The 14,699-nt window shown below is 43.3% G+C and overlaps 1 protein-coding gene across 1 annotated transcript in view; it reads left to right on the top strand.

The window, feature by feature from the left end:
- arhgef17 (Rho guanine nucleotide exchange factor (GEF) 17) overlaps positions 1–14,699 on the top strand; it is a gene marked incomplete at its 5' end in the record, with an annotated part of 139,524 nt that overhangs the window by 102,900 nt on the left and 21,925 nt on the right. Inside the window, 8 exons of the mRNA XM_080731118.1 lie at positions 204–296; positions 1,674–1,850; positions 3,206–3,256; positions 4,598–4,675; positions 9,346–9,377; positions 9,656–9,741; positions 11,879–11,997; positions 14,064–14,277. Coding sequence (XP_080587244.1) covers positions 204–296; positions 1,674–1,850; positions 3,206–3,256; positions 4,598–4,675; positions 9,346–9,377; positions 9,656–9,741; positions 11,879–11,997; positions 14,064–14,277 — 850 coding nt within the window. The remainder of the gene's footprint in view (positions 1–203; positions 297–1,673; positions 1,851–3,205; positions 3,257–4,597; positions 4,676–9,345; positions 9,378–9,655; positions 9,742–11,878; positions 11,998–14,063; positions 14,278–14,699) is intronic.

Below are 14,699 nucleotides of genomic sequence, written 5' to 3'. Positions count from 1 at the left end.
AGGGGCGAAAAAGCCCAAGTGGACAAATACAGAGAAATTAGAAACAAACCAAAAAAGGCACTTGCTTGTTGTTTACTGTGGAACCACTGCTCCACCCTGTGGCAGTAGAGGGTATTGCAGAAACACGGTTGCTAGTTTAAAATGAGAACTTCAATCTCTCTCTCTCTCTCTCTCTCTCTCTCTCTCTCTCTCTCTCTCTCCAGCAAAACATGCGTGAGAACAAGGAGAAGCAGGCTCTGGGAGATCTGATGATCAAACCTGTTCAGAGGATCCCTCGTTATGAGCTGCTGGTTAAGGTAAGAGCTCATTATGAGCTGCTGGTTAAGGTAAGAGCTCGTTGTGAGCCACTTGTTAAAGGGTTTTATCATTATTTTACACTTTTGTGGATATTTTTGAACAGAAACACATATTTGAAGCATATTTTTTTTTGATAATATTTTCAAAATATTATTTTTATTTTAGCATCCGTTTTTCAAGAAACTCAGCGGTGTGGCTGAGTCCTGTCGGTTGAGATTGACTGCAACTGAAAGCAGTTGCAGTCAATCTCACCGAGTCAACAAACTGACAGCTACGCAAGAAGCCGGTGTTGAATTGAGTACACTGTAAAAAATAACGTTGTGACTTAACCGCAAAAACGGGACGTAAAAAATGTCAGAAAATGACAGGAGGAGCAGAAGGAGGGAGGAGGTAGAAAAGAGCATTGGTCACTATTTCTGACCAATGACAGCCCCCCAGCATGGCTGCAACACTACTATAAACAATAGATGACCACAGGTACAGTAAAAAGTACAGTAGCTACTACGGGAAGATGATGTCATTGGTGTATAAAATACACCAAAGTTTATGCACATGTACAGCTGAGGATGTTTTTTTCATTCGCTTTGCTCTTTTGCCTTTTGCACTCTCCTTTCTTAAATCATTATTACTTATTATTTTATCTTTAGATGTGTTGTTTTCTGTTGTTCTGCTTTGTTGTATATATACCATCGCATAAGGAAGATGAAAAAGAATATGTTTTACTCTTATGTACCTGCACAAAAGACCTAACAAGTACAACCTTTACCTTGAAGGGGCTGTGTGTTAGGGCATTCACGGATAGTGATTTTTAGTATTTAAATTATTCGACCTCAAAGTATTTGAATAGTCTAATATTCGACAGGACTGGCCAAACTGTCAAATATTAAGTAAGCAAGAGGCGAACATTGTAGCAGATCTACATGCTCACAACGCCTCGCGTTGCGAGGCGTTGTGAGCATGTAGATCTGCTATTTTCACAATTTGTATCTGTGGAACCGAGTCACATTAAATGTAATACCTACAATTCAAGTGCTTGTCAGGGTGGGGGTCCCCAGTTCAAATATGTTTATTTTGGGAGTCACGGCCTAAAAAGGTTTGAGAACCTCTGGTATAGAGCATTAACAAATTCATCCACCAGGGGCATTGACAACTCATTCTTATGACTTCCTATCTAGCCACGCTTTATAAACTATAGATTTTTTAAAGAGAAAACAATAAAAAATAAAAATAATTGAATATTCGACTTCGGTGAACAAAGTCGAATAGTGACTTTGATATTCGTATATTTGAATATTTGAATATTTGGCGAATGCCCCACTGTGTATGCTGTGCATCATCTATTGGTATAAAATAAATTAATGTTTTGTATCTTCCAGGACCTTCTGAAGCACACTCCAGAGGACCACCCGGACCACGCCTTCCTATTGGACGCTCAGAGAGACATCAAGCGATTGGCCGAGAGGATCAACAAGGGGCGTCGCTCAGCGGAGGAGGCGGAGAAAGAAGCCCGAGTGATGCAGGAGATAGAAGCTCACATAGAGGGGGTGGAACATGTGAGGCTCCTCCCCTTTACCTTAAATACAGAGATAGAAGCTCACATAGAGGGGGTGGAACATGTGAGGCTCCTCCCCTTTACCTTAAATACAGAGATAGAAGCTCACATAGAGGGGGTGGAACATGTGAGGCTCCTCCCCTTTACCTTAAATACAGAGATAGAAGCTCACATAGAGGGGGTGGAACATGTAAATATACCTTAAATACTATAATATACACGTAAATATACCTTAAATACTATAATATACACGTAAATATACCTTAAATACTATAATATACATGTAAATATACCTTAAATACTATAATATACATGTAAATATACCCTAAATACTATAATATACATGTAAATATACCTTAAATACTATAATATACACGTAAATATTCCTTAAATACTATAATATACACGTAAATATACCTTAAATACTATAATATACATGTAAATATACCTTAAATACTATAATATACACATGTAAATATACCTTAAATACTATAATATACATGTAAATATACCTTAAATACAGTGATAGAAGCTCACATAGAGGGGGTGGAGCATGTAAATATACCTTAAATACTATAATATACATGTAAATATACCTTAAATACTATAATATACATGTAAATATACCTTAAATACTATAATATACAAAATATACCTTAAATATTATAATATACATGTAAATATACCTTAAATACTATACTATACATGTAAATATACCTTAAATACTATAATATACATGTAAATATACCTTAAATACTATAATATACATGTAAATATACCTTAAATATTATAATATACATGTAAATATACCTTAAATACTATAATATACATGTAAATATACCTTAAATACAGAGATAGAAGCTCACATAGAGGGGGTGGAACATGTAAATGTATAATATTATCTATATTATAAATAGTATAATATAGAGATAGAAGCCCCTCCCCTTTACCGTAAATATAGAGATACAAGCTCCTCCCCTTTACCGTAAATACAGAGACAGACGCTCCTCCCCTTTACCGTAAATACAGAGACAGAAGCTCCTCCCCTTTACCGTAAATACAGAGACAGAAGCTCCTCCCCTTTACCGTAAATACAAAGACAGAAGCTCCTCTCTTTACCGTAAATACAGAGACAGAAGCTCCTCCCCTTTACCGTAAATATGCGAATAAAGGACCATTTACTGTAAATATGTTGACTAATTTACTGCCATGATTAAAAATCTGTGTGTGTGTGTGTGTGTGTGTGTGTGTGTGTGTGTGTGTGTGTGTGTGAGTGTGTGTGTGTGTGTGTGTGTGTGTGTGTGTGTGTGTGTCTGTGTGTGTGTGTGTGTGTGTGTGTGTGTGTGTGTGTTTCAGATCCTGAATCCTCAGAGGAAGTTCCTCAGACAGGAAATGGTCATGGAAGCGGTGAGGAAGTGATGTCACTGTGATGTCACTGTGATGTTTTAGAATGTACAGATCCATTTAAACTAATAGAATATTGCGTGATATAAATAGTTTATTAGTTTTATGATATTATAGCACTCAAATCATAACTGACTTCATGCAAGGTTGACATTTCTCTATTATAAATCCTTGTTTTGAGTGGTCTCCTGTTATATGGTAATATTCATTACCATATATGAAATATTCATGAGCTGTATGCCATAAAAATTCAATTTTTAACAAAAAAGATTTTGAACTAGAAGCAGTGCTCTTCTGAGCACAGGTCTCCACCAGGCCACACAAATCAGCCTGTTATAGCGCCACCATGAGGCTGATTTAAAAAATGTGGGGCAGAGGTTCTGAATTAGCATCCAGGGAGTGTGTGTGCTCAGTTTGGCAGCGATCGGGCCAACGGCGCCGGAGATTAGCTGGTAACAACCAGGCCACACAAATCGGCCTGTTATAGCGCCACCATGAGGCTGATTTGAAAAATGTGGGGCAGAGGTTCTAGATTGGCATCCAGGGAGTGTGTGTGCTCAGTTTGGTAGCGATCGGGCCAACGGTGACTGAGATTAGCTGCTCACAAACTGCGAGGACGCACGGACGGACGGACGGACGGACGGACGCACGGACGGACGGACGGACGCACGGACGGACGGACGGACGGACGGACGGACGGACGGAGGGGAAAACATACTCTCCCTCAGCCTTCGGCTGGTGGAGACAATAATTCACTATAATCTAGAATATAATAGAATACATGAAGGTATCAAGAAATAATATTCAAGTATTCAAGAAAAAATACTTTTACACAATATTTTAAGTTCTTTAGATGGATCAATCAATATAATGATCAATATAATGATCAATCAATATAATGCTGATTCAATCATGAATGAGACCATTCTATGATCCTATAGGTCACACTGTGTAATGAGTTAATTAGAGCATCAGGGTGTAAATTAGACCGTCCACACATTATTTTGGGGGTCACGGCCTGAAAAGGTTGAGAACCACTGAATTAGATCGTCAGGGTGTTAATTTAACCATGGTGTCCACTCTACAGAAGACAGTTGGAGGGAAGAAGGACAGATCTCTGTTCCTGTTAGAAGGGTGTTAATTAGAACATCAGGGTGTTAATTAGAACATCAGGGTGTTAATTAGATCATCAGGGTGTTAATTAGATCATCAGGGTGTTAATTAAACCATTCTCTCTACAGAAGACGGTTGGAGGGAAAAAGGACAGATCTTTGTTCCTGTTAGAAGGGTGTTAATTAGAACATCAGGGTATTAATTTAACCTTGTGTAACCCTAACCCTACAGAAGACGGTTGGAGGGAAGAAGGACAGATCTTTGTTTCTGTTCAGTGATCTGCTGATCTGCACCACCTTGAAGAGGAAGAGTGGATCCTTGAGGAGATCCTCTATGAGCCTGTATGTACCTAACCTTACCCTAACCCTACCCCTAACCCTAACCCTATCCTCTATGAGCCTGTATGTACCTGTACCTAACCCTGACCCTGTATGTACCTAACCCTACCCCTAACCCTACCCCTAACCCTACCCCTAACCCTATCCTCTATGAGCCTGTATGTACCCCAATAACCCTAACCCTAACCCTGTACCTAACCCTAACCCTAACCCACACCACACCACACCACACCACACCACCTTGAAGAGGAAGAGTGGATCCTTGAGGAGATCCTCTATAGCCCATTTTCCACACCGCCCACTTATGCCAGGTTTTCCACTACAAGAACCTGGGTAGAGTGGTGTGAAGTTGGTACTAAACGTGGTACTAAAAAGTATCCACTCTAGAGTAGGTCTGAGCTAGGCCAAACAGGGCCAAACACTTCATAATGACTGATCACTCACTGACTTTTCATTTAGACCACCAGGATATAGTTGTAATACATGACAATAGATTCTATTGTTGCGACCGTAGGTTGCAGTTTACTATGAAAACCTCCACCGGCCGTCCGTCGGTCGGTCGGTCACACGTCACACGTCACACCTTTGCCCTGCTCATATCTCCGCATCAGTATATAGGGCTTGTTTGTTTATTGTATGACATCACGCCACATCATCAGCTGTGGACTCTGTGATGTCATCGTATCGCATCAGTATATAGGGCTTGTTTGTTTATTGTACCAGTAAGACTCCCTAATCGGGAGATAAGCGACCGTTGGTCGCTTATCTCCACAAATAGGCCAAAAGTTTGTTTTACCAATTATTACACTCTATGTGAACATTTACATCAACAAATCCCAAGTACTATGCAGAACGACCCATTTCAAGTTTTTAATGTACAACAATATTTAGAAAATAGGTCTACAAGCTGACAGTCCTCGTCCCTTATATTCCCATAGGTTATATGGAGATCTCAGTGTTTGTCAGTCCTTTTTCATTTATGCCCATATATGGACATCTCTATATCTACTGTAACAGTCCTTGTCCCTTTATGCCCATATATGGAGATCTCTTAACTGTAAGTCCTTGTCCCTTTTATGCCCATATATGGATATTCCTGATGTCATCAGTATATGAACATATATGGGCTTTCTGATATGCCCATATATGGAGATCTCTTAACTGTAAGCCCTTGTCCCTTTTATGCCCATATATGGATATCCCTGATGTCATCCGTATATGCCCATATATGGGCTTTCTAATATGCCCATATATGGAGATCTCTGCATCTCCATATATGGGTATAAAAGGATACTTCAGGTCTGACATCAGGTTTGTTTATATTGGGTTGCTAGGTTTGACATCACAAACTCTATGGGCCATCTGACCTAGAAATCTATATTTGGGCATAGATGACTCATCGTGACCTCATCACACGTCGACCGCACGGTCGACCGCACGTGTGACCGACGGACGGCCGGTGGAGGTTTTCATACTAAACTGCGACCTTACGGTCGCAACTAAACTGCGACCTTACGGTCGCAATGACATCATGCCACATCATCAGCTGTGGACTCTGTGATGTCATCGTATCTCCATATATGGCCATCTCCGTATATGGAGATATAAGTCGTCCATGCCCAAGTATGGGCTGGTGAGGTCAGACTTTGTGTGATGCGTAGGTTATCTCCATATATGGAGATTCAACATTCCAGGCAATGCTCTCTTCCCTGGTGAGAATTGCCCCTTTATATAGGGCTTGTTTGTGTATTGTATGACATCACGCCACATCATCAGCTGTGGACTCTGTGATGTCATCGTATCTCCATATATGGCCATCTCCGTATATGGAGATATAAGTCGTCCATGCCCAAGTATGGGCTGGTGAGGTCAGACTTTGTGTGATGCGTAGGTTATCTCCATATATGGAGATTCAACATTCCAGGTGTAACTATGGCTGCCCGTATGACGTGAGAGGTGGAGGTTGTGATATTTGTGGAGATAAGCGACCAACGGTCGCTTATCTCCCGATTAGGGAGTCTTACTGGTTGCGACCGTAGGTTTTTTACTACCAAAACCTCCACCGGCTGTCTGTCAGTGAGTCAGTCAGTCAGTCAGTCAGTCCGTCACACTTTTGCCCTGCTCATATCTCCACAACCGTTGCCCCCATCCATGCCAAATTTTGCACACACACTCCTTGACTGCCAAACTACAACCTCCAAGGACCCCCGGAGCCCCAGGGACCCCCAGGTCCCTGGGGGACCCCCAGATGTAAAAAATGACCAAATGTGCTCACATGTCACACGTCACACTTTTTCCCTGCTTATATCTCCGCACCCGTTGACCCGATCCATGCCACATTTTACACACACACTCCTTGCCTGCCAAACTACAACCTCCAAGGACCCCCGGAGCCCCAGGGACCCCCAGGTCCCTGGGGGACCCCCAGATGTAAAAAAAGACCAAATGTGCAAAAATGACCAAATGACCACCCCAACGGGGCTGCTCACGGGGAATTCCCGGGGACCACCGACTCCTGGTGCTCCAGAACGGATGCAAAAGTGGTGGCGCCCCCAGTGGAGGACCCCCTGCCACTGCAGCGCACATAAAATGCCGTAACTCGGGCTAGGAGCGTCCGGGAGAGCCGGGGCCGGTACCTATTCGTCCGCCAAGGCAACGCGGAGACCCCACCCCTCATTTCTCACATGGCCCTATTCTAGCGCCACCTTCAGGCCGATTTTTAAAACACATTTTTGGACACTGCTCCTACAGTTTTTGCCCTAAAATCACGAATATCATTCACTACACAGCATGTCTACACTCATGTCATCAACATGGATCAGGAAGATTTTGGAAAAACAAATTTTTGCCCTATTTGTGGAGATAAGCCACCTACGGTCGCTTATCTCCCGATTAGGGAGTCTTACTGGTAATCTATTATAGTGTATTATAATGATCATAGTGATACATTAATACTTTATAGTGTATTATAATCACAGTTATAATCCACCAGTAAGACTCCCTAATCGGGAGATAAGCGACCGTTGGTCGCTTATCTCCACAAATAGGCCAAAAGTTTGTTTTACCAATTATCAAGACATTGACAGTTTGCCATGGTTACTCATTGAAGTTGAATCTCCATATATGGAGATAACCTACGCATCACACTAAGTCTGACCTCACCAGCCCATATTTGGGCATGAGCAACTTATGTCTCCATATATGGAGATATGATGACATCACACAGTCCTCAGCCGATGATGTGGCGTGATGTCATACAATACACAAACGAGCCCTACAGTATAAAGGGGCAATACTTGCCAGGAAAGAAGCATTTCTTCGACTCAGACCTTATCGCCAGGGTTGGCTTATAGCAGCTGTCGGTAGGACCATATATGGATTCTGTTAGTGTGGATCTCCTAACAGGGCATCATCTGGGATACAATCCCTTTTATGCCCATATATGGAGATCCCTAACAGAATCCCTTTCATGCCCATATATGGAGATCCCTAACAGAATCCCTTTTATGCCCATATATGGAGATCCCTAACAGCATCCCTTTTATGCCCATATATGGAGATCACTAACAGCTAACAGAATCCCTTTTATGCCCATATATGGAGATCCCTAACAGAATCCCTTTTATGCCCATATATGGAGATCCTAACAGAATCCCTTTTATGCCCATATATGGAGATCCCTAGCAGAATCCCTTTTATGCCCATATATGGAGATCCCTAACAGAATCCCTTTTATGCCCATATATGGAGATCCCTAACAGAATCCCTTGTATGCCCATATATGGAGATCCCTAACAGATCCCTTTTATGCCCATATATGGAGATCCCTAACAGAATCCCTTTTATGCCCATATATTATGGAGAAATCCCTGCTTTGAGTATCTGACATCACTGTGATGTCACCTGTTTATGCCCATATATGGAGATCCCTGCTCTGCGTATCTGGTTGCTATGGTAAACAGTTGGTTGCTAGGGTAAAACAACATGGTTGCTATGGTAAACAGTTGGTTGCTAGGGTAAACAGTTGGTTGCTAGGGTAAAACCATGGTTGCTAAGGTGGTTGCTAACGTACACTAACAGACCAGCAACAACAGACTGTTGCCACAGCAACGTACACAAAGGTTTGTGTACACATGTGGTGTGATGTCATACTGATGCGGAGATATGAGCAGGGCAAAGGTGTGACGTGTGACGTGTGACCGACGGACAGACGGACGGACGGACGGCCGGTGGAGGTTTTCATAGTAAACTGCTCCCTGACGGTCGCAATTATAGTGTATTATAATTTAGGATAGTTGTAATACTAATTTATATTGTATTATAATCACAGTTAAAAGGGTCAATTTGCTTATTACCGATAGGGGTACTTTTGTGTAATGGAAAATGTAGATATTTTTATGTGGTGCGGTGTGGTGTGGTGTAGTGTGGTGTCGTGTGGTGCTAAAACTGCAGTCGAAAAGGGGCTTATGAGCCTGTATGACACCACACCACACCACACCACACCACACCACCTTGAAGAGGAAGAGTGGATCCTTGAGGAGATCCTCTATGAGCTTGTATGACACCACACCACACCACACCACACCACTCCACACCACACCACACCACACCACACCACACCACTCCACCTTGAAGAGGAAGAGTGGATCCTTGAGGAGATCCTCTATGAGCCTGTATGACCACACACGCACACACACACACACACACACACACACACACACACACACACACACACACACACACACACACACTTATGATTGTTGTTTGGAGGTTAGGATTAAGGTTAGGGTTAAGATTAGGTTTAGACACAGTGGCTCTCATTTATCACGGTGATGCAGATTAAATGTTTTGTGGTCATTTATCTCTCTCTCTCTCTCTCTCTCTCTCTCTCTCTCTCTCTCTCTCTCTCTCTCTCTCTCTCTCTCCATGTGTCTCTATGTCTCTCTCTCAGGTACTCAGCAGCCAGTGTGATTGACACATCCAGTAAATATAAGTTCTTGTGGAAGCTCCCCCTAGAGGACATAGAGATGGTGAAAAGTAAGACATGAATGTACATTCATTACAGTTTGATTTGCTCTCTGATAAAAGTGAATATTCTTTTAACCTTTTCACTCGCTGTCATGATGTCAACTCATTTACTACCGGAGTGTTTAACCAAACTAGTGGTCATATCCTGGTTAGTTTTATTTAATGTGCTTGGCAGCCTGTCCGTCCTGCACAGATCGTCGTACAGATCTGAGCTAAATGCTCACAGAGAAGTACAGATCTGAGCTAAATGCTCACAGAGAAGATCTGAGCTAAATGCTCACAGAGAAGATCTGAGCTAAAGGCTCACAGAGAAGATCTGAGCTAAATGCTCACAGAGAAGATCTGAGCTAAATGCTCACAGAGAAGATCTGAGCTAAATGCTCACAGAGAAGATCTGAGCTAAAGGCTCACAGAGAAGATCTGAGCTAAATGCTCACAGAGAAGATCTGAGCTAAATGCTCACAGAGAAGATCTGAGCTAAAAGCTCACAGAGAAGATCTGAGCTAAATGCTCACAGAGAAGATCTGAGCTAAATGCTCACAGAGAAGATCTGAGCTAAAAGCTCACAGAGAAGATCTGAGCTAAATGCTCACAGAGAAGATCTGAGCTAAATGCTCACAGAGAAGATCTGAGCTAAATGCTCACAGAGAAGATCTGAGCTAAAAGCTCACAGAGAAGATCTGAGCTAAATGCTCACAGGGTTAGGGTTAGGGTTAGATCATACAGATCGTACAGATCTGAGCTAAATGCTCACAGGGTTAGGGTTAGATCATACAGATCGTACAGATCTGAGCTAAATGCTCACAGGGTTAGGGTTAGATCATACAGATCGTACAGATCTGAGCTAAATGCTCACAGGGTTAGGGTTAGATCATACAGATCGTACAGATCTGAGCTAAATGCTCACAGGGTTAGGGTTAGATCATACAGATCGTACAGATCTGAGCTAAATGCTCACAGGGTTAGGGTTAGATCATACAGATCGTACAGATCTGAGCTAAATGCTCACAGGGTTAGGGTTAGATCATACAGATCGTACAGATCTGAGCTAAATGCTCACAGGGTTAGGGTTAGATCATACAGATCGTACAGATCTGAGCTAAATGCTCACAGGGTTAGGGTTAGATCATACAGATCGTACAGATCTGAGCTAAATGCTCACAGGGTTAGGGTTAGATCATACAGATCGTACAGATCTGAGCTAAATGCTCACAGGGTTAGGGTTAGATCATACAGATCGTACAGATCTGAGCTAAATGCTCACAGGGTTAGGGTTAGATCATACAGATCGTACAGATCTGAGCTAAATGCTCACAGGGTTAGGGTTAGATCATACAGATCGTACAGATCTGAGCTAAAGGCTCACAGAGAAGATCTGAGCTAAATGCTCACACTGAGCTAAATGCTCACAGAGAAGTACAGATCTGAGCTAAATGCTCACAGAGAAGCTGCAGGCCAGCTGGCAGGGTCAGGAAGAGAGAAAATGTTTACAGAAGAGACAATGCAGATTTATTTTCTTTTTTTTCATATCTGGTTTTTAACTCTCTCGTTGCTATCAATTAAATCTCTTTGAAGGTCCAAGTTGCCATGGTCTCCATAGACTTCCAAGTAATTCATAGTGCACGGATCATGCACGCCCATGCCTAATCATGCACCACGTGTGTGCACAGCTTTCAAACAAAAAAACATCCGCTTGGAAATCCGTTCAGGCATTCATGAGATAGTAGCCATTATGTTTTCTTCAAATGTAAACAAACATGGCTGCCATGTTTGAAATAGGGGGTTGGTATGGGGGTTAAACATGCAATTTCGCGATCGCGATCATGCTTACTAAATTTTTTGAGGTCCAAAAAACATTTTTGAAAAAAAAATAATAATAATCTTCAAAAACGGCCCAAACTCGGGATTGGCACCAACTTTAACTGTTTCCGGTCAAAACAAGAATCGCCACTTTTTTGAGCAGATAACCGGCAGCGTAATGTTGGATGAAATGCCATTCAAAATAAATCTTCATATTCGTTCATATGTTAGTTAATCACATTTCCATTGTTTTAATGTCGTTGCCCCTTTAAAACTGTTAAAGCATCCTGGGCCATTTTTAGCTGGCTCCTCCCACTAAGTCAGGCTCCTCCCACTCTCTCCACAGGCTCCTCCCAGGCCACCAACAAGGAGAGCATCCAGAAGCTGATTGGTCGATTGGATGAGGATCTGAGCACGCTGGGACAAATCAGCAAGCTGTCTGAGACACTGGCCACGCCCCACCAGGTAACCATGACGATAGTAGTTTAGTATGTGAACCTATCTCTGTCTGTCTGTCTGTCTGTCTGTCACGCCTGACACTGTAGTTCTATGGGTTTGTTGCTCTGACATCATGCTCTGATGTCACTGTGATGTCAGGGGAACCACTCTTAACAGAATGTGTTTGTCGCTCTGACATCACGCTCTGGCTTCACTAGCGGAAACCCTTTTATGCCCATATATGGAGTTCCCTGATGTCATCAATATTAAGCTTGTATCTAACAGGACTTCATATGGGAATGCCCATATATGGAGGCCACATCGGCCACATACCACACGTAAAAGGGTATGATGTCAGATGTGATAGACGTCATAGGACTTTCACATAATGAATAACTGAGCAAGCATGTTTGGGCTCTCACAGTCACAGCATATCTCTATATACAGTACATGGATCTCCATATATGGGTACCAGGGGTCTCCATATATCGAGATATAACAACAACAAGCTGTTCTTCACAAGTAGTTTCAATGTTCATATTTTTGGTGGTCCTGGTGGCGCTATAACAGTCCGATGTGAAAAGGATGGCATTTGTCCCTTGAACTAGTGGGAATGTGTGTGGCAAATTTCAAGGTAATCTGAATATGGAATATGGAAAATGGGACAGATCCATGTTGATCACATGACTGTAGAGATACTGTGTACCACTTTGCGTGGTTTGTGGACAACTTCTGGAGGAGTACTGTCCAAAGATGTGTTTTGCAAACATCGGCCTCATGGTGGCGCTAGAACAGGCCCGTTTGAAAAATGTGGAGCAGAGTTTCTGAATTGGCATCCAGGGAGTGTGTGTGCTCAGTTTGACCGAAACCGGGCCAACGGTGCCGGAGATTAGCTGGTAACACAAACTAATCGGACGGGCGGACAGGGTCGAAAACATACTCTCCTGGCAGAGACAGTATGTTTAGACATAAGACACATAATATGACCAGATGATCTCCTGGATTGAATGGACTTAAACACATCATGCTGGTTTCTTCCACTGTGTGTGTGTGTGTGTGTGTGTGTGTGTGTGTGTGTGTGTGTGTGTGTGTGTGTGTGTGTGTGTGTGTGTGTGTGTGTGTGCGTGTGCGCGTGTGCGTGCGTGCTTTAGCGACAAAATAAGCAGCAAAAGAATTATATAAGTCCTGCTCTGTGTTTATATGGAGTAGTATACTTAGCCTAATGGTTGTTTGATCTGCCCTATGGCCTAATGGTTGTTTGATCTGCCCTTTGGTCTAAGGACATAGTGAACATTGCACTGAACAGCATTGTCTCTTTGGATTTTGATATGATTTATTTCTCTAATCGTATTCCAATAAAGGAATTAAAATGTGCGTGCGCGTGTGTCCGTGCGTGCGTGTGTGTCCTCCAGGCCCTGGATGATGGCAGGGGTCCCCAGAGAGGGGGTCCCCAGAGAGGGGGTCCCCAGAGAGGTCCACAGGGAGGGGGTCCACAGGGTTAATGTGTGTGTGTGTGTTCCCTATAGGCTCTAGATGAGGTGATCAAGGACCTGATGTCAGGGGTCCACAGAGAGGGGGTCCACAGGGTTAATGTGTGTGTGTCCTCCAGGCTCTAGATGAGGTGATCAAGGACCTGATGGCAGGGGTCCACAGAGACCTCTCAGAGAAGCAGTCTGTAGCCTTCAGTATGACCTTCCTCCCCACAGAGAGGGTGTCCTCAGAGAGGGGGTCCTCAGAGAGGGGGTCCTCAGGGTTAATGTGTGTGTGTGTGTGGTCCCTATAGGCTCTAGATGAGGTGATCAAGGACCTGATGTCAGGGGTCCACAGGGTTAATGTGTGTGTGTCCTCCAGGCTCTAGATGAGGTGATCAAGGACCTGATGTCGGGGGTCCACAGAGAGCTCTCAGAGAAGCAGTCGGTAGCCTTCAGTATGACCTTCCTCCCCACAGGGAGGGGGTCCTCAGAGAGGGGGTCCTCAGAGAGGGGGTCCTCAGGGTTAATGTGTGTGTGTGTGTGGTCCCTATAGGCTCTAGATGAGGTGATCAAGGACCTGATGTCAGGGGTCCACAGGGTTAATGTGTGTGTGTCCTCCAGGCTCTAGATGAGGTGATCAAGGACCTGATGTCGGGGGTCCACAGAGAGCTGTCAGAGAAGCAGTCGGTAGCCTTCAGTATGACCTTCCTCCCCACCAAGCTAGAGTTCACCACCACCACCTCCTCCCAGGAGAACAGCTTCATCTTCGAGTTCAGCTCTCCTGACGCTCGCTCTCACTTCGAGCAGGCCTTCGACGACGCCAAGAAGAAACTGGGTGAGTTTTAACCTCATGGGTCAGTCAGTCTAAGCCAAGGGGTCTTCAACAGGGGGTCCGGGACCCCTAGATCAGGGGTTCCCATTAATATTTTTTTAATCCGAGGCACCCCTACATTATAATTTTCACTCCCAGCACCTTATATTTATAGCATATCGTCGTTGTCGGGTGGAAACCTTGTATTTATCATCTATAAAATGATCTAAACTAGTGAAAACAGCAGATCTACAAGCGCTTGTAGATCGGCTGTTTTCACTAGTTTTGTGCGACAGAGGTTTGACGATATTTTAGTGATTATGTTGCAAGGAAAACGTTGAGATAATAGCCATGTTGGTTAGAGCTGACTGAAAATGGGGGTCCGCGGGGCTAATATTTGTCAATTTGGGGGTCCTTGACATGAAACAGTTTGAGAACCATTGAAC

Source organism: Nannobrachium achirus (genome assembly GCF_963921795.1).
Source record: "Nannobrachium achirus genome assembly, chromosome: 8".
Lineage (NCBI taxonomy): Eukaryota > Metazoa > Chordata > Actinopteri > Myctophiformes > Myctophidae > Nannobrachium > Nannobrachium achirus.
The sequence above is the reverse complement of the archived record's forward strand: the minus strand, read 5'-3'. Positions and strand labels throughout refer to the sequence as shown.